The sequence below is a fragment of the Vipera berus genome (genome assembly GCF_964194415.1).
Source record: "Vipera berus genome assembly, chromosome: 5".
Taxonomy (NCBI): domain Eukaryota; kingdom Metazoa; phylum Chordata; class Lepidosauria; order Squamata; family Viperidae; genus Vipera; species Vipera berus.
In genome coordinates this window covers 17674555-17700849 of record NC_138207.1, presented here as the reverse complement: position 1 = coordinate 17700849, position 26295 = coordinate 17674555, and the positions used below count along the sequence as shown (strand labels likewise).

Genomic DNA, 26295 nt, shown 5'->3' with positions numbered 1-26295 from the left:
GAAACTTACAGGGATTAAAAACAATTACTGTTCCTATTTCCAGGGGGGAAAAAAGAGTTTTCCTCTTTCATGTCATTTTGTCATACAGTTGTCTCAATTCAGCCCAGTTATGTATGGTCCCAGATTTGTAATTGCATTATCAAATAAAACTCTGAGCTATTGTTTCTAATTATTTTTCTGAAAATTTGAAACAATACTTTGCAACAGTATTTTTCAACCTTGACGACTTTCAGATCAGTGGACTTCAATTCCCAGAATTCTCCAACCAGCATGAAGTAGGCAAAACAACTTCATGAATAGGCCAAAGCATTCTTTTATTGTCAAACACCTCTTTACAAGAATCTCGCCAGATTGATTGCCTTCCCTTGGAAAATAGCAGAAACAGACTTAAGGGTTTGATCTTAGATGTGTCTTCCCTCGAATCAACTCCATGCTGAAAAAAGTTCTCCTCCTCCCCCTAGAGGGGCCTTCTCTCCTTCAAACAGTGGTTTCACCCTACTGGCTAAGGAATTCTGGGAATTGAAGTCCACAGACCTTGAAAGTTGCCAAGTTTGAGAATCACTGCTTTGCTGTGTTAGCACTCAAGGTTGGTGGTTAATTCTCTGAGAGTTTGGAAGTCATTTAGTCCACTTGGGAGTTTATCTATACCCCCAGGATCAGAGCTAAGGACCTCAGGGGCTAATGACCAGATGACTGCTAAGAATATAAATCCATCCATTCCCCGTCAGTCAGCCAGAAATGAAGAAGCTTCTTGGATGAGAAGTGAAATATTTTCAAGGAAAACAATAAGAAAGTCCAATTGCCTTTGAACAGCACCTTTGGAATGATACTATATATTTCATAGAAAACCTAGAAACCATTAACACTTTAACTTTATTCTGTTCAGAAGAGCAGAAGTATGTATAGTAACATAACAATAAGCAACATTCTGTGTTTTGGTATCAACCTACAACTGACAGCAAAGCAAACACCCATTACAGAAGGTTTTAAGCATAACCTGCCCCAAATATTTGTAATAAGTTACTTTTCTTTTTACCTGGGAGGCAGTAATTTCTTCTATTGTGAATAGCTGGGCATAAATTTGTGGTTGTCTGGAAGGGGAAAAATGTCTTCCTCATTAAGCAAAATATGTCAACAATTCTTACACATCTCATTCTTTATATGATACACAGAATATTGCTTCAAAACTTTTTATAAAATCTCTTTAATTGGTTACTGGATTCATTAATTTTAGATCACACCTTCTCTGTAAAATGGAGTAATGCAACATTTTAGGGGACGCAGTGGCTCAGTTGGTTAGGACGCTGAGCTTGTCGATCAGAAGGTCGGCAGTTTGGCGGGTCGAATCCCGAGTGCCGCGTAGAGTGAGCGCCTGTTACTCATCCCAGCTTCTGCCAACCTAGCAGTTCGAAAGCACGTAAAAATGCAAGTAGAAAAATAGGGACCACCACGGTGGGAAGGTAACAGTGTTCTGTGCGCCTTTGGTGTCTAGTCATGCCGGCCACATGACCACAGAGACATCCTCGGACAAGTGCTGGCTCTTTGGCTTTGAAACAGAGATGAGCACTGGCCCCTAGAGTTGGAAACAACTAGCACGCATTTGCGGGGGAACCTTTACCTTACCTTTAATCCTTTATGGCAACAATTGGAAAGCATTTCCATTGCTAAGCAAAGCAGTCATTAAGTGAATTATGTCCGATTTTACTATCTTTTTTGCCATGGTTTTTAAGCAAAACATTGCAGTTGCTAACTAAATCACATAGCCATTAAACAAATTCAGCTTCCCACCATTGATTTTGCTTGTCAAAAATCACTTGGGAAATCGCAGAAGGAGAGCATGTGACCCTGGGACACTGCAACCATCATATATTCAGGCCAGTAGCCAACTGTCTGAATTTTGATCATGTAATGCTGTGACAATTGTAAATGTGAGAATTGGTCATAAGCCATTTTTTTCAATGCCAATGTAACATTGAACAGTCGCTAAACAAATAGTTGTAAGTTGAGGACACCTGTTTTTTAAGACATGGCTGAAAACGTATTTCTCTTTCTGTTTCTGGGAAAACAGTTACGTGCCAATTGGTGTCTCCAAGACCTCTTATACTGCAAAAGCATCTGCTCTCCGCTCTGAAATTTTCCCTACCATTGTAGAATGTGAGAACCTGCCAACAGCAGAGGAAGGGGATTTGAGTGAAGATGAAAGGATAATATACGAAGTTTTGGGGAACAAAGAATCAAAAGAGGAAATTCTGGTTCCAGTGCAGATCACAGACCGAATTTTTTTCGTTGATTTAGCCAACAGGAAATTGAAAACCATCCCATGGCAAGTGTTTGAGCTGGAAGACCTAGAGGAGCTACATCTGGAAAGAAATGAAATTTGTAGCATCCCAGGAGCAATAAGTAGTCTTAAGAATATACAGGTTCTTTATTTGAATAATAACAGGATATCAGAGCTATGCGAGGAACTGGGAGAACTGAAATGTCTCCGAAGTTTGGATGTGAGCAGTAATCCACTTCCTTACAATACACTTACAGTCATCAGTAAAATAAGGCTCCTTTCTCATCTCAGGTTCTATGATTTAAATCTGGATGAATTTCCCGTGGAAATCTGCAAACACCTTCATCACTTGAAACTGCTGGGGCTCTCTAACAACAACCTAAAATGTCTTCCCAAGGAAATAGTGAATTTTACCAAACTTCAAGAGCTCTATCTAAAGGAGAATGGATTTGAACATTTTCCTTTGGAACTCTGTCAACTGCATAATCTAGAAATTATAGATCTTGAGAAAAATAATCTGAGTGTCATTCCAGATGAAATTTCATCCTTGCAGAATTTATCTCAATTTTATCTTGCCCGCAACAAGCTGACAATGGTGCCTGATTCACTGAGCAAGTGTTGTAAACTGTCTCTGCTTGATTTGTCAACAAATCAATTGTACAAACTCCCTCGGAGTTTAAAGCAATTGACAGAAATGAAGGAATTTAGCATATCGGGGAATGCCCTGGTTGGTTTTCCACGTCTGTTACGGCATTGGAAATGCCTTACTGTGGTTTACCTGAAGAATTGTGGCCTAAAAGAGTTACACCCTTCGTTTGGAAAACTAACCAATATAATAATTTTAGATTTAAGTGAAAATCTTCTGGAAGAATTTCCAGCGCAGATCTGTGCAATGGAAAATTTGGAGATATTGTCCCTGGATGACAATCAGATAAGTGAGGTATTTATCCATCATATTTTGATCCCAGTTCTTCTAGTCAGATGACCTCCCATAGTAAATTAAAATTCAATTACGACAACCTTAAATACTTTTAAAAAGGACCAATAATTGTAGATTGTTACTAGATTTATATCTTTGAAAACCACTGGTATACTTTACAGGGTGTGCCCAAAAGTATAAAAGATGAATAGAGGTAAAAATACAGAATCTTACCTGCTAGGGGCACTTCTCAAGTTTAGATTGTCAAATACAAAATAAACTTTTGGAAAACACAGGCCACTCAGTTAAACCAACAATGCCATAAACATAATCACACACATTTTCATCTTTAAAAACATGGGAACTTATGCTTTGGGGCATGTAAAATAATAATAATAATATTTGTGATGTGTGTGCTTTTCTATCCCCTTAGTTTTTAAGAGGTCTTTTGTAACATAATTTTGTACTAAAAAGTGCAGTCTGAAATTAATGTTTTTTTTAACTTGAGCTATGGTGGCCAAAATCTGCTAGTTAGCTCAGCTCTCTCTCTCCCCACATGGGGCTAAGGAAATATGCAGATCTGAGTCAAAAAATATGGGGAGCCTATGCAGGGGTGTCCACAGGTTGCGGTCAGAAATGTCAAGATTACTCCATCTGTTTGTTATGTGTGTTTCATGTGGGACCCACAAAATTGGTGGAGCTTTCACTGTGCCATTGTGGTTGCAAACCAAACCAAAACTGCTGGCCTGCAGGCTGGATGCATCATGCCAAAACTGTGCCCACCCCATTGCTGGCAGTGGGAAAAAAGTCACGATATGTTGTGACACGTCATGTGACATCACAAGTTTGACACCCTTGTTTTGGAACATGCCTTGCAGATACTTTCAGCCTGTGGTAGCTCACCCTGGTGGACCTCCATGAAATGTGTTTATAGAAACCCATCCTAAGATCATTCTCAAGTCTTCCAGATGTACTAGGGCAACAAATCTTATGACTGCCAGTCAGTTGAAAATTATGGGACTTGAGATCCCAACATATAGGTATTGGATAGGTATTCATATCTATACATATAAAATTGCACATGGTATCATTTTACCTGTAAATGATTTATTTAGTTTTAATCGTAATGTAAGGTGTGTGAACATCCACTTTAAACTTAATGTAAAGCGTCTTAAGCTCGTTTGTAAAAAAAAAAGATTTTTGTAACAGAGTTGTCAAAATCTGGAATATCTTACCTAATTCAGTTGTCTCAGCTACTAAATTTCACAGTTCTAATTCTAACTTAACTTCTGTGGACCTCACCCCGTATTTAAAAGATTCTTAAGGGAGTAAGTACACAAACATGCCTATTGTCCTTATCACATAATTTATTTTCATTTTGCTTGTTCAAATTTGTAATTTTCATTTGATAGATAAACAAAGAAACAAATGAATAAATAAATAGCATCTACAGCGTTTCTGGTGCTTGGTGACTTGATTCACATTTCCAGGCAGAATAAAATATCCTTTCATCTTCTAAAAGACATCATTTGTTATTATTATATTTCAGCTGGAGTTAGTGATCTTTTTTCTTAAGTCCCAGAAAGACTCACCAGGCATTACATACTGAGGGAGAGGAGGGGAAGAGAAGTTTAAAAAGGAGAAAGAGAATAAGGTTTTAGGATATTGGAGAATTCAAGTCGGTTAGTAGTCTCCAGGGGTGTCTGCCAGCTGGGGTTTCAAGAAAGTCAAGAGGGAGACCATAATCATGTGATCACAGCTGCCATCTTGATGTTTGTGAATCACCTGTAGATATCTTAGTGGTTTCCTGTTTTAGAAAGGGTACTTGGTAATCAATGACACTACTTCACGTAGAGAACTTTTAGAACCCATTTAAAATGTACAAACTGAATAATATGCATTTTCCCAAATCTGTATTTTGAAAACATCAAGATACCTCCAGGCGTAAATAAGCTTTATCAGCTAAAAAGCCTTGGTCTAACCGGCAACAGGTTCGTCTCGTTCCCTGAGGAAATATTCCATATTGTATCACTAGAGACACTCTACATGGGACAAGATACAGGGACCAAATTAACAGTTTTACCAGAGAATGTTAGCCAATTGCAGGTAAGAAAAAATACTAACATACAAATTGAAGAAAAGACATTTGCAATGTAAACAGCAATTGATCTCAGCTCCCAGAATTCCCCAACCATACTGGCTAGGGAATTCTGGGGGTTGAAGTCCACACATCTTAAAGTTGCTGAGTTTGAGAAACACTGATTTAGAATTCATTGCCTCTTGGACTTTTGGTTAAGATCAAGATTTTATAGAGTTTTGATCTGACTTTTTCCTCATTTCTTGGGTTAAGAAAAAAATAAAGGGCACATATGCATACTTATTAATCATTCTTTGCAAAAAGAAAAAAAATTGGTGATGCCACTGAAGCTAAGCAGTCAGCAGGTTTTCACTGTTCAAAGTGAGATGCATTCTTTTTTCTTTTTTTTTCTTTTTTTTAAAAAAGCCTATCTGATTAACTTAACAGCTGCAAATGCTGTGCAAAGCTGAGATTGGCATCTGTCAGGGGCATAAGGGATTCTGTATAGGTACTCCTCCGCTTATGACAATTGAGCAACATTTCTGTTGCTAAGCAACACAGTTAATTTTGCTCCATTTTATGACCTTTCTTGACACAGTTTTTAAGTGAATCACTGCAGTTGTTAAGTTAGTAACACAGTTGTAAAGTGAATCTGGCTTGCTCATTGAGATTGTTTGTCAGAAGGTCACAAAAGGTGATTGGATGACCTCAAGACACTGCAGTGCCAAGCATCCAAATTTTGATTACATGACCATGGGGATGCTCTAACGGTCATAAGTGTGATAAACTGGCTATAAGTCTTTTTTCCAATGCCGTTGTAACTCTGAACATTCACTAAACTAATGGTTGTAAGTTGAGGACTACCTGTAGGTCCTCACAAAATGTTGCCACAGAGAAAATGCTGCTAAGATCTTTCTTCACCATTTACTCTGGAGATGTGGGGTAAAAATACAGATCGATGGGATTCAATTGTCATCAAAGTCTTGGAATTTCCCACCGACTTTTAGAAGCACCAGGATATTATCAGTGTTTATTTTAATCTGTATTTTATAAATAACTCAAGGCGACTAACAATATCTAATACTCCTTTCTCCTATCTCCCCCACAACAACTCTCTGAGACGAGTTGGGCTGAGAGAGAGTGACCAGTCTAAAGTGATTCAACCGGCTTTCATGCCTGAGGCAGGATTAGAACTCACAGTCTTCCACTTTCTAGCCTGGTGCCTTAGTCACTACTAGATCAAACTGGCCTGCCCTATTTTGGTGTTGTTTTCTCATCTTCCCTGACTGAGCTGAACTTTGGTTTGGAAATTGTGAGTCCCCCATAAGTTGATCCTTGTGTTTTATCTCTTCACTGGAAGATTGCTGACTTACCTGAGATGTTACTCAGCAGGTAGACTCTTAGATAGTTTTGGGGCAAAGGAATGGAGATGGCAAGGATTCAGGAGACAGACATCCTAAAGTGGTCAGTTCTGTGGAAGGGCTTGCAGATTCAAATTTGCCTTCTTTTCCCATTTAAAATTAAATGTGGCTTCTCATTAAAGTTTTCTGAAGATTACTTTGAGTTTCTGGACAAGTCAGTAGCCACATCTGGCCAAATGGACATGTGCATTCCCCCCTTAGAATTTAAAAGAACTGTACATCGAAAACAACTTCTTGGAGTACCTTCCATCAAGCATAGGATTATTGAATAACCTGGAAATACTTGACGCTCATAACAACTTTCTTATAGAGCTGCCTGACTCCATATGCCAACTACAAGGTAAAAAGAAAAACACAGACACAAAGAAAATTCTTGGCCTTCTTAGCCAACTTAGCTCATCATTATTATTATTTTTCTGATTTGTCTTTAGGTTTGCAGAAGCTATTACTCCATAACAACCAATTATTTCAAATCCCAGAGAACCTGGACAGTCTAGAAAAATTGCAAGTTCTATCACTGAAAGGGAATCCTATGATGGACCCACCAGTGGAGGTGTTTAGTCAAGGGTTGTCAGCCATATGGGAATATTTACAACAGGCAAGAAAAACAAAAGAGACAACCATAAAGGTATGAAGTTGGGAGAAGGAGGACAGTCAGAAGCATACAGGAGAACAGGTTAAATATCTAATGAAACATTCTTCATCTTAAACAGTTGGGGCAACATGGCCAGGTCTGGATCAATAGTGTCTTTCCTGGGGAAAATGCTATGATCCTTAGTTCTTATGATCAAACTCCATTTTTCACTCATAAGAATGTAAAACCATGATTATGTGTAAATAATTATATGTGATGGCACGTGGGAATGATTTGGGGAGATAGGAGGAAGAGCTGAAGAGTAGACAATGGCCCATTGCAGGTAATCCTTGAGTTACCCCCATAATGGATGGAGTCTGCCCTTCACAAGTGTAACTCATGACAGTCGTAAAGTGGGTTAGTTACTCGACCAACCTGATTTTACCACCATTTTTTTGCACCAGACATTAAGTAACTTGCTGAGGTTGTTAAGTGAATCCTCAGTCATTAAGCAAACCAATAGATCGCTATGAGTGTGATTTTTACTGAAAACCAGAAGCAAATGCTGGTTTCAACAAAAGTTTCATAAAATGCAATAATGTAACTGTGGGATGCTGTAAACAGCTTTAATTTTACCCTGGTTGCCAAGCATCCAAAGTGTGGTCATGTGACTGATGGAGCTTTGAATTCAGATCCCCCCCCCATGTCTGTCATACAGACTAAGCAACCAAGTCGTAAGTTGAGGACTACCTGTAAAGGCAGCTGAGTCCACAGAAGGAAGTGGGGGGGCATGGCAAACCTCTTAGAAGGGACCCTGCATAGTTTCTTGGACTGTAAAGGTGAGGAGGGCAGAGGAGATGTACTTTCAGATTGTACTTGCAAGATCCTGCTTAGTGTAACCTTGCAGCAAAGACAGAGTTATTATTTCGGCATGTCCTTCTCACGAGGCTGGCATCCCGCTACTATCTTATTTGTATAAAAAAAGACAGCCATGAATATGCTCTAGGACGGTGGCCAGCAATTTTCTACTGGAGAAAGTGAATGGATGTAATTTCTTGCTATTTGTAAGACATGACGCTTTTAAGACGTTTAGTAATAAGCTTCTTTTTTAAAAAAAAAAAAAGCCAGGCACCAAATAGGCTTACTGAAAAGCAGTGCTTTTTTTTTGTCATAGAATGCACCGGAATAGCATTCTGGCACCTTTTTTTTTGAAGGGAAGAACTGGCTCCTTCTAAGCCGCCATTGTGAGTAAGGCTCTGGCTCGGTGAAAGAAAGCTGCCTGGGGAAATCGGGGGCATCGAAGGTCGACCCGGAAACACTTCCACAGCCCTGAAAGCAGGCCTTCTTCTCGTGCCTTGGTTCATGGGGTCCTCACCCCCGTGTTGGCCGCCAGGGACCAGGACTGGCTCCTGGAGTGAATCTCTTTGAGGGACCAGGCACACTCCCAAAGCAGCAGCACCACCGCCACCTTGGTTGCTCTGCCTCCGAAGGAAGCCTCTGGGTCATCAGAGGTGGAGGAGGATGAGGTCATCAGAGGCGGAGGAGGACGAGGGCCCTCTCAAAAGCCGTGGCAATGGCGTCCATCAGCTGATGCTGCTCACGTGATCTGTGCCTCAGAAGCTGATGCTGCTCACGTGATCTGTGCCTCAGAAGCTCCCTAAAGCAGGGGTAGGCAACCTCGGCTCTTTTATGACCTTTGGACTTCAACTCCCAGAATTCCTGAGTCAGCTATGCTGACTCAGGAATTCTGGGAGTTGAAGTCCATGAGTCATAAAAGAGCCGAGGTTGCCTACCCCTGCCCTAAAGCGTTTTCCCCCTTGCTCCGTAAAGGGCTTTCGTTTGGAGCCAGATTTGTTCTTGAGTTCCGGCACCTTTTTTTTTTTTAAGCACTGCCAAAAAGTATGACTAAACCATCACAATAGCCTCAGAAATTATGATCGATATAAAAAGTATAATCTGATTTGTGTGGGATTAGGGGGCAATAATGCTGAAAGAAAGGCAAATTGTACAGGTTTAATAATCTTGGTTATCATAAGCGGTACAGATTTGGATGGGAAAGAACAGGCTTCAGCTCAACCCGGCCAAGACTGAGTTGCTTTACGTACCGTCATCTCGTTTAGTCCAAGAGGTTCCATCTTTGATTATAGGAGGAGAGATGTTACCTCCCATTGATAGAGCACGCAATCTGGGCGTCCTCCTAGATTCACGACTCAGTTTTGAAGATCATATTGGAGTCGTAGCTAGGGGGGCATTTGCCCAGATTCGCCTAGTATACCAATTGCGCCCCTTTCTGGACCGAGATGCCCTACGTACAGTCACCCACGCACTCGTTACCTCCCGTATAGACTACTGCAATGCTCTCTACATGGGGCTGCCCTTGAAAACCACCCGGAGGCTTCAGCTGGTGCAGAATGCGGCTGCACGGGTAGTGATGGGAGCTCCCCGATACTCCCATATAACACCTCTGCTCCATGAGCTGCATTGGTTACCGGTTGCCCTCCGGGTGAGATTTAAGGTGCTGGTACTTACCTTTAAAGCCCTACATGGCTTAGGCCCAGGATACTTGCAGGACCATCTGCTACCGGGAACGAATTCCCATCGCCCAGTACGCTCACACAGAGAAGGCCTCCTCAGGGTACCGTCGGCTAGACAATGTCGGCTGGCGAACCCCAGGGGAAGGGCCTTCTCTGTGGGAGCGCCAGTCCTATGGAATCAGCTCCCCCCTGAGCTTCGGATGGCCCAAGATCTCCAGTCCTTTCGCCGCGGCCTCAAAACACTCCTTTTCCACCTGGCTGACCTGGACTGACAGGGATTTTAATTATGTTTACAATTTTTAATTTATTTTTAATTTTTAATTTTAATTTATTGCACAGATGACTTTAATTTTAATTTTATCTTAATTTCTGTACTTATTCTATGTTATTGTTGTTAGCCGCCCTGAGTCCTTCGGGAGATAGGGCGGGATATAAGTCCCATTAATAAATAAATAAATAAATAAAGGAAACGTGGCTTTAAATAAAGGGGCAGGATACTGAATGATGTGGGGAAAAATAGAAGAGTTACCTTTTCTGTAATATTTTATGTCTGAATCAATGAACAAGCCCACGTTTAGTAAGGAGGAGCTCAATATAGCCCGTCCAGCAACTGCAAAGCGAACACAGCCACCGTTAACTACAATTGGGCTTTTCCCCCATATTCCCACAGGTCCAGGCTTGGTGGCGTGGCCTAAGAGTGCGCAAAGGGATCGGAGCCTATTCAGAGATCCTGAAAATGATGAAGAAGGTCAAGAAAGAGAAAAAGGAGAAGAAAGGCAAGGAGAAAGAAAAACCCAAAGACAAGAAGAAATAATTATTTTGGGGGGCTGTGCAGGGGCTTTGGAAAGCCTTCGAGCAAAAGAACAAAAGGATTAAACACAAACGAGTATTATTTTTTTTTAAATCCCTGTTTAATCTTCAGAGGTAAATAAGTATTTTTTTTAATGCTCAAAGAACATTTCATGTGGTTGGGATGGGAAGCACGAAGAGAGGTTGAATTGACTATCCACCCATCAATAAGCGAGGACCAGATATTAGATGTCGAATATCAACCCTGAAATTTTCAAGTAAGCTTATAGGCGTGCTGGCCACGTGACCTCAGAAATTGTCTTCGGACAACACTGGCTTCCTCCAATGGACAGCCATCATCCTCTAGAGTCGGACGCAACTGACAGGGAAAACTTTACCTTAGACATTAGACCTCCACCTTTCCTCTCCAACTTTTGGGCTGACTGAGGAGTTCTGGAAGTTGAAGTCCACAAATCTTAAAAGTTACCAAGTCTGGAGACCCCTGCTGTAGCATTTTAGGTAAATTTGGAGAAAATAGGCATCAATCCACCAACTAGGCATTTGTATGCTACTCCAAAACTTTAGGCTCCATATCAAAGTTTGAAATGGACATTTCGTTTCTTATTCAGCCTGAAATCTTCAAGTAGCTTTTGCTGAGCTACAGAAAGAAGCCAACCATTTAGTTCTAGGTCTGTGAACAGAAGTAGCTGAGATAGGGCATCCAACAGCTTCCCCAGCCATTCCCCACAGCCACACCGTGATGAAGGACGACAGCTAATATCCAATTCAGAAAGCTGCCCGAGAGCAGCTAGGCTTCCACAGAAGGTCTTCCATCCTTGGTCTGAAATATTGTTATTGTAGCTGAGGTCCAGGTTCTTTAGCTGAGCCAGATGCCCTGCCTGGATGATCAAAGCTGAAAGAAGCAACCAAGAGAAATGTAGGTAATGGGTTTAAAAACATACAAGCTGTACTCTCAGGTTGGGTTTTGTATCAGGAAAGAACAGGGATTGTGCTCTGGGGAAAGGAATGTCATAATGGAAAGCAGAGAGATTAGTGCCATCTCTCTTTCCAGTTGACATGCGTTTTATCTAAATTAGGCAACCATGGAGGTCTAAAAGAGTTCAGAAGAGAATATATGTAACTCAGGGTTGAACTGTGGGATCCTTGGTGCTTTTTGAGTTTGGTTGTTTTCTTGCAGAAGGTACATTGATGATGTTATCTATCTGGGTAGTGAAACATCTGCAAGAAAATGAGAGCACAAAAGATCCCAAAGTTCATCATCTTAGCTCTTCAAAATGAAAATATCAAAGCTTATAAATGCAGTAGCCTCAGAAAATACTTCCATATAAAAATTCCCTTTGATCTAGATGGCATTTCTTTTCTTGATAATAAAAGATTAGATAATATGGTCCTGACTATTTACTCAAAGAATTGAAGACACTGGAAGATATAGCTGGAATCCCTCTTGAGTATGGATACTGAACATAAATATTTCATAAAGTATATTTTTCCTATTTACTGCCTCCTTTTTATTTATTTTTTATCCCACCAGGCTCAAGGTTGACTCAGCCTTCCATCCTTCCGAGGTAGGTAAAATGAGGACCCAGATTGTTGGGGGCAATAAGCTGACTTTGTAATAATGCCGCTTGGGGGGGGGGGGGCGAAAGCCCTAATAAGCAGGCATATACATAGAATGAAGGCTATTGCTAAGCTTGTAAGCCGCCCTGAGTCTTCGGAGAAGGGCGGGATATAAATGGGATTAAAATAAAATAAAATAAAATAAATTATTCCTGATACAATACATAATTAACTAAAATAATTCTAGACACTTTACTAATAAGAACTATAACCTGCTGCCTAAATTTACTGGCTACATCTCTACCCAGAATTAGTTTGATATAATGTGCTCAGACTTGGTAGATATAAGTAGGTATATATGCCTATAATATTTTTAGAGAAAGGTTCATGCTTAGACCATAGTTATAACATCAAGTTCTATTTAAAAAGAATTAATAGAAGTTATGGTGTAGAGTCTAATATTTTCAATATAATTAGAATTAAGCTATAAATTCAACATTTTCCTACATTGCCTAGACAGCACACTAAAAAGCAGAGACATCACCCTGTCAACAAAAGTGCGTATAGTCAAGGCTATGGTCTTCCCAGTTGCAATGTATGGCAGTGAAAGTTGGACCATAAGAAAGGCCGAGCGCCAAAGAATTGAGGCCTTTGAACTATGGTGCCGGAGAAGACTTCTGCGAGTCCCTTGGACTGCAAGGCGATCAAACCGGTCAGTCCTAGAGAAGATTAACCCTGACTGCTCTTTAGAAGGCCAGATCCTGAAGCTAAAACTCAAATACTTTGGCCACCTAATGAGAAGGAAGGACTCACTGGAGAAGAGCCTAACGCTGGGAAAGATTGAGGGCAATAGAAGAAGGGGATAACAGAGAATGAGGTGGCTGGATGGAGTCACTGAAGCAGTAGGCGTGAGCTTAAATGGACTCCAGAAGATGGTAGAGGACAGGAAGGCCTGGCGGAACGTTGTCCATAGGGTCACGATGGGTCGGACACGACTTCGCAGCTAACAACAACAACAACAACAACAACAAGAAGGTTGGGAAAGATTGTTACTATGGATTAGTTCACAATAAAAATGGAGCCATTTGACACTATTCTCCTGGGCAAACTTCCTTTGATATTTAGGAGATACATTATGCCCAATGAACAAACCAATATAGTTGTGGAGAAATGGAGGGGGTGGATAGAATTTCTGTACGTACCCAAATCAATCAAATCTTCATCCACCAAGCTGCAACTGCTCAGCCTTAACACTTGGATCTTGGAATCAGGGTTTATTGCTTTCAGAATCAGATTTAAGTTGCCACCAACACATTTATTCCAAGAAAGGTCTACTAGCTTCAGTTCAGGAAGATGAAAGACAGCATCAGCTGAAAAGATTAACAACAACCCTTTGTATATTTTCAAAGAAAGGCGGTCCTATGCATACAAATTAGATTTCTAAATATATCAAACCAATTTTCCAACATTTTGTTCCCCTTGAACCTTCTTTCATTACTACTAAGGAACAAAACCCTATTCAGGTAGCCCTTGACTTGCAACCAGTTGCTTAGCAACCGTTGTTCTACCTGGAACAAGGAAGTTGCGACATAGTGCCGAAGTTCCAACGGTCACTCCACCCCTGCAATCACATGACCACACTTTGGGCATTCAGCAACATGGCTGCATTTATGTCTACTTGCAGCATCCCACAGACATATATTATCACATTTTATAATGGTTTTAGATTTTAGAAATGTACAAATGAATTAAGGGCCCAATATATTTTAAATAAAGAATTCTTCCCAAAGGATTTTGTTTTGAATTTTAAAAATTGGACATTAGATGGAACTAAAAGGAACTAAACACTGGACATGCTGAAGGATATCTTTTAATAATGGACCCAGATATTAATTTTAAGAGTGTCTGCCTCTATAGGCAGATTATACATAAAAGATCTTGGAAGATGAACAAGTCCTACCAGAAAGAGGAGGACACAAAGAGGCAAAGACAGAATTTCACTCTATTCTTACCTAGAGACAGAAATGAATCATGTTGCAAGGCACAATTGTTGAGGAGCACAGATATCAGTTTTGGTAAAAATCGTAGTCTGCTAAGAAGATGATAGGTAGATATCCCTACATTTGTATTTGAGGATAAATTCAGCTCCCGAAGATTTGACAAAAGAGGTATTATCTGGGCTGGGGGGGAAATAGATAACAGAGATAATACGGTAAAATTAAGAAGAATTTATTTTGAACCCATTAATATATAACCAGCTCCATGTATTGGCCTGGGAGTCTTTCTTTTATTCTTTGCTTTCCCCAGTTGCTTGAACACATCATTTATAAGTTATTTGAAAAATGGAATAATAGTAAGAGCTTAAAAAGAAATGGAACAATATCAGTCTTAGGAGATAATGCAACTTGACCAATATAGCCAATATTTAAGAAAGCCCTCACTTGAAGAGTGTCTTCTGTTGAAGTAATGATCTCATTGCGTTAAACTATCTCTGACAACCCATTAAAGGTGATTTAATTGATTAGACTGGGATATTTATCTCACTTAACCGAACAGACAAATCTATTTCTCTGCTGTAATTTTCAATAATGGCCCTGCTCTCAGCTTTTGTTAAAAACCTGGCAGAATTGATGATCCCAGTTTTGCATGGGCCAACAAACACTGCTTCTCACAGCTAAATGATTTTACAATTCATTATAAGGCATTTCCACATATTTCTTACATAAAACCAACATGTCCTCTTCTGTAATACAACACTGATGAAGATTCAGGATTTCAAGTTTACTTAAACTGGCCAAATGACCAGCCAAAGACTGGAAAACTCCTCCAATCAATTTATTACATGATACGTCTAATGTTCTCAATTCCGATAAATATTGGAAAGCAGCATCTGAAATAGGTAAGTTTTTATTAATTATATAATTACACACATTTGAGATATTTATTTGTACAACAGATAAACCATATTTCATCCATAAGGATGGGATTCAAGGATGTACACAATGCTACAAAAAGATTAACATAATATAATAATGCTGAATTTACGTAGCCAAAAGGATAAATGTCATTTAACTGATTGTTAACCATATTCACTCTTATGTTAGTTTTCTTTTGTCAGAAATGTGGTTGAAGCATAATCTAATTTTGATTAGCTCAGAATTAAGATGTGAATGGAAGTTAAGTTATCAAATTTTAGTTTCAATATTTTTTCTATAAAAGTTCTAACATCACTAAGAGGTAGCACATTTAAAATATTCTTATGCAAAAACATTTAATTTTCTGTTCATAACTTGCATTTATTTCAAGAATCCTTATTCTGAATGTTAACAAAGTTTACATTATTTCAAGCAATCAGTTTTCAAAATGCTGAATTTAACAAAGTGATGCTTAAGATCAGTATCTTAGCTAAACAATCATTTAAAAAATGGAAAAATGTCTAAAATGTAAAATTAAATTCAATTTATGAACAATTCAGCTTTAATTACAGTAATGAAACAACTCCGTAGCTTGACGGGCTAGATCCTACTTTTGTTGGTCCTCCTTCAGATGGAATGATATGTGGGCTTATGTCAAAATGTGATTTTTACTTCAAACCCCAACTTTTTTTTAAAGGATTTTATTTAATTTTATAGGGTTAGGGATAAAATAGGATCGGGCTGAAGCCCCAACTTTTTATGCTTTGACCATACCAGCCTTCGTCATGTTGTTTTCAATCCCCACCCAAAAAAATTGGATACAAATTTACTTATGAAAAAAAAAATCTCAGCTCCCAATTAACACCTATAATTACCTATGGAATGGAAGCCATCTTGCTCTAATCCACATGTGTTCAGATTTAATACTTGCAAGCTTGAAACAAACTGTAATTCCTGAGCAATACTTTTAAGGCTACATCCCAATTTTACATTGATTGACAAGTCCAGAATTTTGAGGCTGGGGATCCTACTTAGAAGCCGAGCTGAAAATAAGACAGATGCAGTTAAGAACACTGGAATACAGGATAGCAGAGAGTTGGAAAGAATTTTTAAAAAATAGTTTACTGCTTAGGAAATTACCCAAACATTTCTGAACTATGATCACTAAAGAAATATCACAGAAACATTTTAATAAAGTTTCTGAAAATTCTTGTAATGGATTCCAAGTGTCTGAGAAACTACACCTACCATATTGGAAAAGGAATTCTCTCTTGACCATTTATGACTAACATCTGAGGTCTGGGCTAGAAAATCTTTAGATTGTGCAGTCCCCAACCTCTTATCTCCAGATCTGCCCAGGAAAACATCCTCAGAATTCAGCACCAAATCACCAAATATCATTTATAACAACAAATGAAGGAAATAAAATATCTTAAGCCTTTGACTGGCTCAAATTTAAATATAAAAAGTTATATAACACAATAGCCATTAAGTCTTGAGATAACACCATTACAGCAGCTAGATGTTCAAGTGCACCTACTTGCATGGTACCCTAATATTACTAATATGTATTCTAGGGAACAGACACTTCTATTATTGGATAAATCATCCCTATCTGCCATGTTGATTCTTTCATGATGTAGAATAAACACCACATCCTATTCTGCTGTTACATATAAAAGAGATTAAGGCTACACTTTCCAGTGGCTTTCAAACGTTGTGGGACATGTAGATATGGATATAGATATAAATATTGTAAACTATGGTGTTCATGTTTCTTTCCCTAATTTTGCCTGCTATTTATTTTTATAGTTATTTTCCTAAGTTTGCAACAGTTCAATAAATAAATATTAAGCTATATTTTTGCTAGCTGAAGTAAGTGCCGTGAGTGCTTGCTCTGATTTGGAGATACAGTTGGATGTTCTGGATGTGTCCTGCATGCAAATTAAACTGGAAATTATCCACAGTAATTGTCCAGTTCACATTCACTAGATGCCAAAGGCGCACGGAACGCTGTTACCTTCCCACCGTAGTGGTCCCTATTTTTCTACTTGCATTTTTACGTGCTTTCGAACTGCTAGGTTGGCAGAAGCTGGGACGAGTAACAGGCACTCACTCTGTTACGCGGCGCTCGGGATTCGACCCGCCAAACTGCCGACCTTCTGATCGACAAGCTCAGTGTCCTAACCCACTCAGCCACCACATCCCAGGTAGCATTTAGTCCTCATGATTTTGCTTTCCTGTCTGGACCACTCAGAAGAGCTTGAACATCATGAGTTCATTCAATCAGACACTTAGTTTGAAGAATAAGCTAATACAGTGAACACTCCAAAGATGTTAGTATCTCTCTGCCACAGAATCTTACCTATTGATTTGCCATCTTCCTGAGTAAGACAGCAATCTGTTACTTTTAATGTATGGAGTTTAGAGCCTTTGAGGATTTTGGAGCTTAGAAGGGAAAGCCTTCCCCCAATGCCAGGATTCCATGATAAATCCAGTATTTCAAGATGAGGAATTCCTTCTATTGCTTCTCCTGTAAAAAAAAAAGCATTTGGGATTCCTTGTGGTGTTTTGGATATTGAACTGAATATGCAAAAAGTATCACATACGTATGAAACTATTGAAGATTTCAGTCGTTGATAGAGAGGTAAAGAATCTACAGATTTGGTTTCCCTCAATTGTTTTACTGTTCTTCATTTCCGTAGTAGCTAGAAAATGTATTTGAACTAATTTGTACTAATGTACCTATTTTTTCCACACTTCTTTACACATTGCAAACCATTTTGTGTAAAAAAAAAAAACCTGTCATGCCTCCGTCTGAGCTTGAATCTGAGGAAGAAATGGAGCTGGAACAGGACCCTATGGAGACCGAGGGAGAAGTGTCTGTGGCTTCAGAAGACTGTGGGGAAGAGCAGGCCAAGGCAGGCCAGGGCCCTTCAGGATTGGAACAGGGGAGACAGAGTTCAGGCGATGAGCAAGACCCCCCCACACACACACACCTGATCCTAGAGCACAGAGAATGGAGAGAAGGAGGGAACAACGCAGGCAAGCTCAATTACTTGGGAGGAGAGCATTCTGCCCCACTCCACAAGGCACACTTGGGGATTGAGATTTAAGGAGCCACTGTGGGGTGGGGCATTTGTCGGGAACAAACGCTGATTCATTGGAGTGTTGTGTATTGTCGCTCTTGTTCTGTGCCTTCGGTTTGGAAACCTGGAAACCTTGACTATTGGACTGGCTGACCATGTGGATTGAATGTTTTAAGACCTCTGGATGTATTTCGGATTCTCTCTTTTGAAAACTGCTCAGGCAAGCTTGGATTCAAACGGACTAGGACTCCTTAAGTTTATCTTTTCTTCCTTGTTATCTCTATGGCCTTGAGTTCAGCAAGGGATATGGTGTGTGATCTATTGTTGGAGGCTTGCCAGAAAACGTGGGAGCAATTGGGGAAAATTGGGACCAATAAAAGGAACTGTTTGAATTGCCAGCTGACTGCATTGTCTCTGTGCTGTGCCCTGGGTCAACACAATACCATTTTGAATCCAATTTTCCTGAATAGATGTGTTGCTGTGCCATTATGTTCAGGAATATGTGCATTTTTATCTATTATTTTTTTACACAGGTTCCAGTGTAAAATGAAATGTGCTATACTGATATAGTGAGAAAATGCATTTCAATATTGAGACAGCAATCTTAATTTTGAAGGATAATTGAGGTGTGTTTTTTGTATTGTCTAAAAAATGCAAAATTGGAGGATCAAACATGAACAGAATAAATTTCTCTCCTATCTGTAATCACTGCTGTTATGTATGCAGGCTCCTGCATGGCAACAGCCACCAGGGGGCGTTGGCCTGAACGGTTTTGGCGGGAAACCCAGTTTTGGCGGGAAACCTAGGGCCAACCCCATTGGTTGTTCGCCTACCTGGCTAGGTATTTAAGAAGGCCAGGTAACCCTCATTCCCCAGTATGCTACCCCCCTTCCAATAAAGAGCTGAACACGTACTCTGGCTGGCGTCTCTTCCTTGCATCGGACCCACTACACAATAGCATCATCAGCATCAGCATCAGCATCACCAGCACACAGGGTTCTCAACGTGGGGGACCTGGTCTGGGCAAGGAACTACGGGGCAGGGCATCCATGGGTTCCGGGGACAGTGGTTGAGAAAACTGGACCCCTCTCTTACATCGTAGGGGTGGAGGGGGACAGACACATGAGGCGTCACATTGACCAGCTCAGAGGATGGGTCCCTGAGCGCACCACACATGCCCATCAGAACAGCCACACCCCAGAGGAGGTCACCACAACCGGAAACAACCCAGAACCGGAACCAGAGGAGGAGGGCCTCCTGCAGCCAGCTCTGCGCAACCCAGCACAGATGCCCCACGAACCGGCTGTCCAAGTACAGGGCCAAGCCACACCCAGACGGTCCACCCGGCCCCACAGGACACCTGCCTATCTAGCGGACTATGTGTGCAAGTGACCACCCCACAGTTGCCTTGCATTACACACATTGTATATAGTTAAATTGTTATAGTTGTATGTGGTTCTTCTCTAAGGGGGGAGGGGTGTTATGTATGCAGGCTCCTGCATGGCAACAGCCACCAAGGGGCGTTGGCCTGAACGGTTTTGGCGGGAAACCCAGTTTCGGCGGGAAACCTAGGGCCAACCCCATTGGTTGTTCGCCTACCTGGCTAGGTATTTAAGGAGGCCAGGTAACCCTCATTCGCCAGTACGCTACCCCCCTTCCAATAAAGAGCTGAACACGTACTCCGGCTGGCGTCTCTTCCTTGCGTCGGACCCACTACACAATAACTGCGGCAGCTTTTAGTGGTTGTTTTCTACCATGAAGGGAACACAGGCCTTATCTGGAGAAAACAGATGATACAAGTGGCCACGGCTTTTTTTCTCATAGAACGCTCAGAACGGAGTTCCGGCACCTTTTTTGGATGGAACCTTGTAGGGTAGGCAAAGTGGGTTGTATGACATATGTGAGCTCTGGCACCTTTTTCTTTTACAAAAAAAGCACTGCAAGTGGCAGAGCTTCTGGCTAGAAGGCCAGCCTTCCTTTTTCCTCAGGGTCTGACCATCCAAATAGTGCCTGGGTCATGGAGATGTGGAAGGAGAATAATTTAGACTTCAAATCAGATTCAATATCTTCCCCTGCTTTAGCGTCAGGATGGGCCCAGGTGTATGCTAGAGACAATTCAAAGCAGTTCTAGATTTTGCAATTTCACCCATCATCTATCATTCTCTTTAATAACATAGTCAATTGGGGTAACTCTGTGGATTCTACTACTACTAAATGGTACCTAAACATCCTATGTCCTTGGTCGTGAGTCTGCAGCTGTTCAGCTGGAGGACTTTCAGCTCTTGCAGGTGTTTAAACTGAAGGGCCAGATGTTCTAGTTTTCCTCCTATGAAGTCATTCCAGGAAAGATCAATCTCCTCCAAATCTGGCAGCAGTGATAGTACAGTAGCTAAAAGGCAGTCAAGCAACAGAGAAAGATTGCTAACACATGGCAAGGCTAGAACATGAATGAATGTTATTTCTGGTAAATTAAACTCCTGCATCCAAGTTTATTTAAGGCTAACAGTAGGCCACACCAATGCAATCTATGTCTCTACTACTGTACTGTATAAACTTGGGAGGTGGCAGTAGAAGTGGAGTCACGAAGATAAAAGCATGGGTGTGAAATAATGGCTCCGTTCACCCTAAACTCATCTATCCACATCTTTGTGTGTTCTGTAAACCTAGACTATGTAATTAAATGTGCTCATCTTTAAAACTTTTGCTGGTCCTTTATTCCCTGTGCAGTTGAAAGAGCAGCATCACAGTTAACCAGAGTGAAGCAGGTTGTGTGAACAACCCTTGGCTATATTTTCACACATTGATTCACACACAGGTGCTATGATGTAGCACTAAGAAAACAAGTCTGATGAAGTTTTGAGCATATATATTTTCCTGGTTTTTTCCCCTCTCCTCTCTAGCCACAAGGAGATGGAAAGCTTTACAGTACATTTCTATTTAATGCTATTTAATGTTACAAACCGCAGATAGCTCTAACAATATCTTGCTCTAATAAGCCTGCTTTGTAAATGGTAAATTAAAGATGGCTCATTTTAATAAATTATTAAGCAGTAAATAGCAATCTCAAAATGCTTATTATTACACAGTAATAAAAATAAGTAGATCATCTTTCTTTTGATTTACAACTCTCAACAGCATTAAAAAAAGCAGAGAGAGAAAAGAAATGTGAAACCTAGCTTTGCATTCCCATAAGGTAAACTCTTTATTGTTTTGTGGAAATGCAGCAGTTGAATGAGTTAATGAATTAATGTTAATTCCTCATGTCTATTGCAGCAAAATAAATTATAGTCTCAAGGCACCTTAAAGACGAGTAGATATTGTTATGTCGTGGGCTCTGGTGATCCGGAATGAAGACACACAGTTGTTCAGAGAGTAACACATCCTTTATTAGTTATGACAGAGCTTAACCTGGGCCGTGCCCAGCCACTATATATATATACAGTCCAACCCTCTAGCAGCAGCCAGTAGAATGGAACCCATGCTTCCCGCCAAGGTAGACCAATTGCAAGGCTGGAGACGGTCTGTCTAGGTTTCAAAGGAGCCGTTGGCTCACGTGGTGTGGTACCACAAGCTCAGTACATAACAGATATTATGTGGAATAAATTTCTGTGGAGGGAATTCATTAAATACATTCCCACTGGGTGGAAAGGAAGAACTGAAAAATTTACAACAAAAGTACATACAATGCAGGAAATACAGCCTAGTGGCTGAGGGAATTCTGGGAGTTGGTCCACTCATCTTAAAGTTGCTGATGTTGAGACACATGGCTCTAAATTGTTAAAAAAAAGTTTTTTAGGAAAGGGCTTGAAGTAAGGAGTAAGGAAGAGGCTGGAAAGTTAAAGAGAAAGAAGATTCCACATAAGAAGAGCAGATTGAGATGTTCCAAATTTTACAAATACAAAGTTGATTCTTGAAGGGCCTCTAGAGAAGATAATTGATGCATGTTCATGTGTATATATATATGAAAAGAAATACCACAGAAGTATACTCACTCAGCTCCGTTATATCCACTACATCCAATGTACAATTGTTTAAATCCAACTTCTTGTCAGAGGGCAATCTGCCCATTTTTTTCCAGAACTGCTGAACTCTCCAATGACATGACATTGTTTCTGCTTGAAAAGTAGAAGGCAGCAAGTTATCTGCTGAACAAAGAAACTAGAAACATACCATTTCAGCATCTACCAACAAAGCTAAGCCAGGCAGCATGGACTATCTGACCCTCTTTGTGAGGCCTCTAATTGCCCTAGTTTTGGAAATACAAAGGCATCCTTGGTGAATAAAGTTGACGAAAATGAATGGACTTCGCCAGCTATGAATATGAAAGATATTAGGCCAGGAACTGGGAGACTATGAGTTCCAGTTCTGCCTTAGGCACAGAAGCCAGGCGGGCGATTCTGAGCCCATTACTTTCCCTAGGTAACGCTAGGTAGAAGAAAGCAAGGGGAGATCACTTCTAAAAAAAAGAAAAGTTGCCAAGCAATCTGCACAGAATTGTCCAGGAACTCACCAGGAATCAAGACGGACGTAAAGGCATGCAATTAGTTACCTTAGTTAAGACACAAGTAGTCAGACAAGTTTCTTGAGTGTAAATGTTGACACAATTTTGCTGACTCATTTTAGTGCCTTCGTAAAAATGTGTCTTTGCCTTATCAAAGGTATATTCAGTCATATTACTTTTGCGTGGAACATATGAATTATTACAAAACTCATATTTTTCTCCTTGAAGCGAAAGCTTAAATGTTGGGTTGTGGGGGTTCTTCCCCCCCCCCCCCCATATTTACAAATGTTTCCATTATCTAGGACTCTTGGAATATTTATTGTTACCATGAAGTGAAATAAGCTACTGGGTGTTATGAACTGTTCCTGGTTTGCTGATCTGATGCCATCACTTGTTTAAGTACTGGTTAATAGTTGTGTGATAAAGAGGGAATCTGTTGTGATCTGCTTTGTTCTCATCTTTGTCTGACCTTATGCTATTTCTTATGAATTGTTCACAGCTTTCCTAGATAAGCAAGAGATGGTACCACTACCACCCAAGCAGAGCAAGACAATGACGCTCACAGAGTTACAATAACTCAGGGGTTGCCACAAAGAAGAGGGGGTCAAGCTATTCTTCAGCATACCTGAAGGCAGACAAGAAGAGATGGATGGAAACTAATCAAGAAGAGAAGCAACCTAGAACTAAGGAGAAACTTCCTGACAGTTAGAACAATTAACCAGTGGAACAACCTGTCTCCAGAAGCTGTAAATGCTCCAACACTGGAAGTTTTTAAGAAGAGACTGGACAGCCATTTGTCTGAAATGGTATAGGGTTTCCTGCCTGAGCAGGGGGTTGGACTAGATGACCTCCAAGATCCCTTCCAACTTTATTATTATTATTAATCATCGTACAGTCAGCCAGATGTTCAGCCTGGATTTGGCATTTTTGTCTACCTATTGAGTCCAAGGACCTGGGATAGGCAGATGTGGATGTTTGATGGTATTACAGATATCGTCGTAGGATAGAAGCAATTCCTAGTAAGGCTGCGTTTTGCAGTTGACTAATGGCAAATTTGTCAATGCTAATGGTGTTCAAGTGGTGCTGCAGTTATTATTATTATTATTGTTGTTGTTGTTGTTGTTGTAGTACCTCTTGGCCATTGGTTATTAGGCTGACCTCTTTGAAAATCATGCTCTTTTCTAAAATCAGTTTGTACATACATCATTTAAGAGCTAAATGGCTTTGTCTAAGACTCATCATCAATTTTAAACTGTTCTTCTCAGTCTGCTTAAAAAGGACTCAATGTTCTTTTGGTTCACTGAAAGAATTTCTAGTATATTCAGTGGGACTTAATTTGAGCTCCAAGGGAATTGCACACTTCAGTTGAGTGTTCAGTTGAGTAATAGTATGACTGAAAGCTACACCTGTGAACTTCATAGCAACGTGGCAATTTGAATTTATTGTTCTTTCACTCAAGCATAGCAATATATGAAATGATTGAGTTTATTTGAACTGGAAAAAATTAAATATACATCCATTCTTATTAGGGCAACTGTGTTTTCAGTCAACTAATCTACAAAGGAGACAAACCAAAATGTTTAGCCCGCTAGTCCCAAAGGTGCTTTTCAAAAGGCAACTGGATTTTCTTGGTTTTTTTCCCCCCTTGAAGACATTTCACTTCTCATCCAAGAAGCATCTTCAGTTCTGGCTGAATGGTGGAGAATAGATTGATTTATATTGTTTGCAGTCATCTGGCTATTAGCACTCTGAAGGTTGGTCATTAGCTCTCTGAGAGTTGTTGAGGCCACTTGGGGGTTTATCTGTACTCTCAGGGTCAGATGAATTAGAGGGCAATTGGGTGTGGAACCTTCTTGTGACTGCTGAAAGAACTGTGTTTTAAACAGAGGATAGGTGGTGTCCTACCCACCCCCTCTTTTGAGAGAGGGCTGATCAGTTTTAATCAGGGCTTTTTTTGTCATAGAACGCTCAGAACGGAGGTCCGGCACCTTTTTGGGATGGAATCTTGTACGGTAGGCAAGGCGGGTTGTATGACATTGTGTGAGTTCTGGCACCTTTTTCTTTTACAGAAAAAGCACTGGTTTTTAATATAGATGGTCTCTCTGACTTCTCTTAATATCCCTAGAGGAACCACTGGACCTATTAAGGTAAAGGTAAAGGTTTCCCCGCACATGCATGCTAGTCGTTTCCAACTCTAGGGGCCGGTGCTCATCTCCGTTTCAAAGCCAAAGAGCCAGCGCTTGTCCGAGGACGTCTCCGTGGCAGAAGCTGGGACGAGTAACAGGCGCTCACTCTGTTACGTGGCACTCGGGATTTCACCCACCAAACTGCCAACCTTCTGATCGACAAGCTCAGCGTCCTAACCCACTGAGCCACCGTGTCCCTTTTTTGGACCTATTAATTATTGTTTATTTTTGTGAGCTCTTTCTCCTAACCTTAAAATACACCTGTTATGACATAAGAAGAAATACACTTCAGTGTTGGTCACATACTGGTAATGTCTTCAGTGGGAACTGGAGTAAAGACCTAAGCGATAGGTCACAATAGCTCATATCTTATTTGCAGTCATGCAAACATGGGTTCAATGGGGCAGGGAAAGTATTCACAACCATGTCATCTTGCAAATGCAACATCTTAAGGTAAAGTTGTATGATAATGTCATTGCATACATCATCAAAGCTTGCTATGGATGCCCCTGAATGCAAATTACTTAGTGAGATCTCTATATAAGAAACAATTAGACTATGCTTGAACAGAATTTGAAAAGGAGGCAGCAAATAAAATTTGTTCTGTGTATAAGCTGGATGGAAGAAAGAATTCTAGTAGAAATCTGAGGAAAATAGGAATTTGTTAAACATTAATGAAAGCATTTATGTTTAGCTAGTGTGTGTGTCTGTGTGTGTGTGTGTGTGTGTGTACGATAGCTTTAGTCCAGATATATTATCAGCTTTATGTGATCTCTTTAAATAAACATTACACATTGTTTCTCATTGGAACTTGCAATCTTCTCATCTCCCATTAAAAACAAGGTTCATATGCACTAATATACACAAAAATAAGACATATTTTAAAGGGTTTTTTTTCTTTTAAATGTTGAACAACTTCACAGAATACATTTTAAATCAAGCAACTTACCTTTGCCCATGCACTGTAAAACTGTTTCTCACTTGTAAATTAAATCAGCCTTGGCAATGGGATTTTCAACATGGGCTCTTGATCATTTTAACTGTTTCACTGTGCTTCAGTTCTTCTTGGACAATTTCTGCTGTTAACTTTCCTGAAATAAGTGGTAAATTTTGGAAGAAGAGACCAAAAGCCAAACTACTTCTATTCTAAAAATCTGTGGCAGATTTCAAAAACGTAGAGAGATGTTGCTCCAAGCAAATTTTTTTCTCAATTGATTTTGGTTCTTTTCACCCAAATTTTGCCAAAGATTTAGTAAATAGTTTTGCTTGGATATTTCATTTAAATCTTCCTTCCTTCCTTCCTTCCTTCCTTCCTTCCTTCCTTCCTTCCTTCCTTCCTTCCTTCCTTCCTTCCTTCCTTCCTTCCTTCCTTCCTTTTCTGCTGTTCCAAAACTAAAAGGAGAATAATTTTGTAGACTTTGATCCCACAGTCTG

At 40.2% G+C, this 26295-nt stretch overlaps 2 protein-coding genes across 2 annotated transcripts; one reads left to right on the top strand and one right to left on the bottom strand.

Moving 5' to 3' along the window:
• Positions 1–270: 270 nt before the first annotated feature.
• On the top strand, positions 271–10617 carry LRRIQ4 (leucine rich repeats and IQ motif containing 4; the record flags this gene model as incomplete). Its single annotated transcript, XM_081329987.1, has 6 exons — positions 271–275; positions 2069–3218; positions 5130–5303; positions 6897–7035; positions 7127–7323; positions 10474–10617. 6 exons carry the CDS (start codon positions 271–273, stop codon positions 10615–10617), a joined length of 1809 nt encoding a protein of 602 aa, XP_081186113.1.
• A 132-nt stretch (positions 10618–10749) lies between these two features.
• Positions 10750–26023, bottom strand: LRRC31 (leucine rich repeat containing 31). Its single transcript, XM_081328407.1, has 9 exons — positions 25811–26023; positions 22167–22289; positions 20396–20563; positions 17451–17618; positions 15961–16128; positions 14893–15060; positions 14183–14350; positions 13373–13540; positions 10750–11505 (listed from the first exon to the last, which is right to left on the bottom strand). Exons 1-9 carry the CDS (start codon positions 25818–25820, stop codon positions 11186–11188), a joined length of 1461 nt encoding a protein of 486 aa, XP_081184533.1. The 5' UTR covers positions 25821–26023; the 3' UTR covers positions 10750–11185.
• Between the last annotated feature and the right edge of the window lie 272 nt (positions 26024–26295).

Coding starts and splice junctions, on each gene's coding strand:
- LRRC31 (XM_081328407.1), bottom strand. Junction 16,129..17,450: donor GGAAGATGGCAAATCAATAG/GTAAGATTCTGT, acceptor TCTTATTTTCAG/CTCGGCTTCTAAGTAGGATC. Junction 15,061..15,960: donor AGATGGCTTCCATTCCATAG/GTAATTATAGGT, acceptor TACCTATTTCAG/ATGCTGCTTTCCAATATTTA.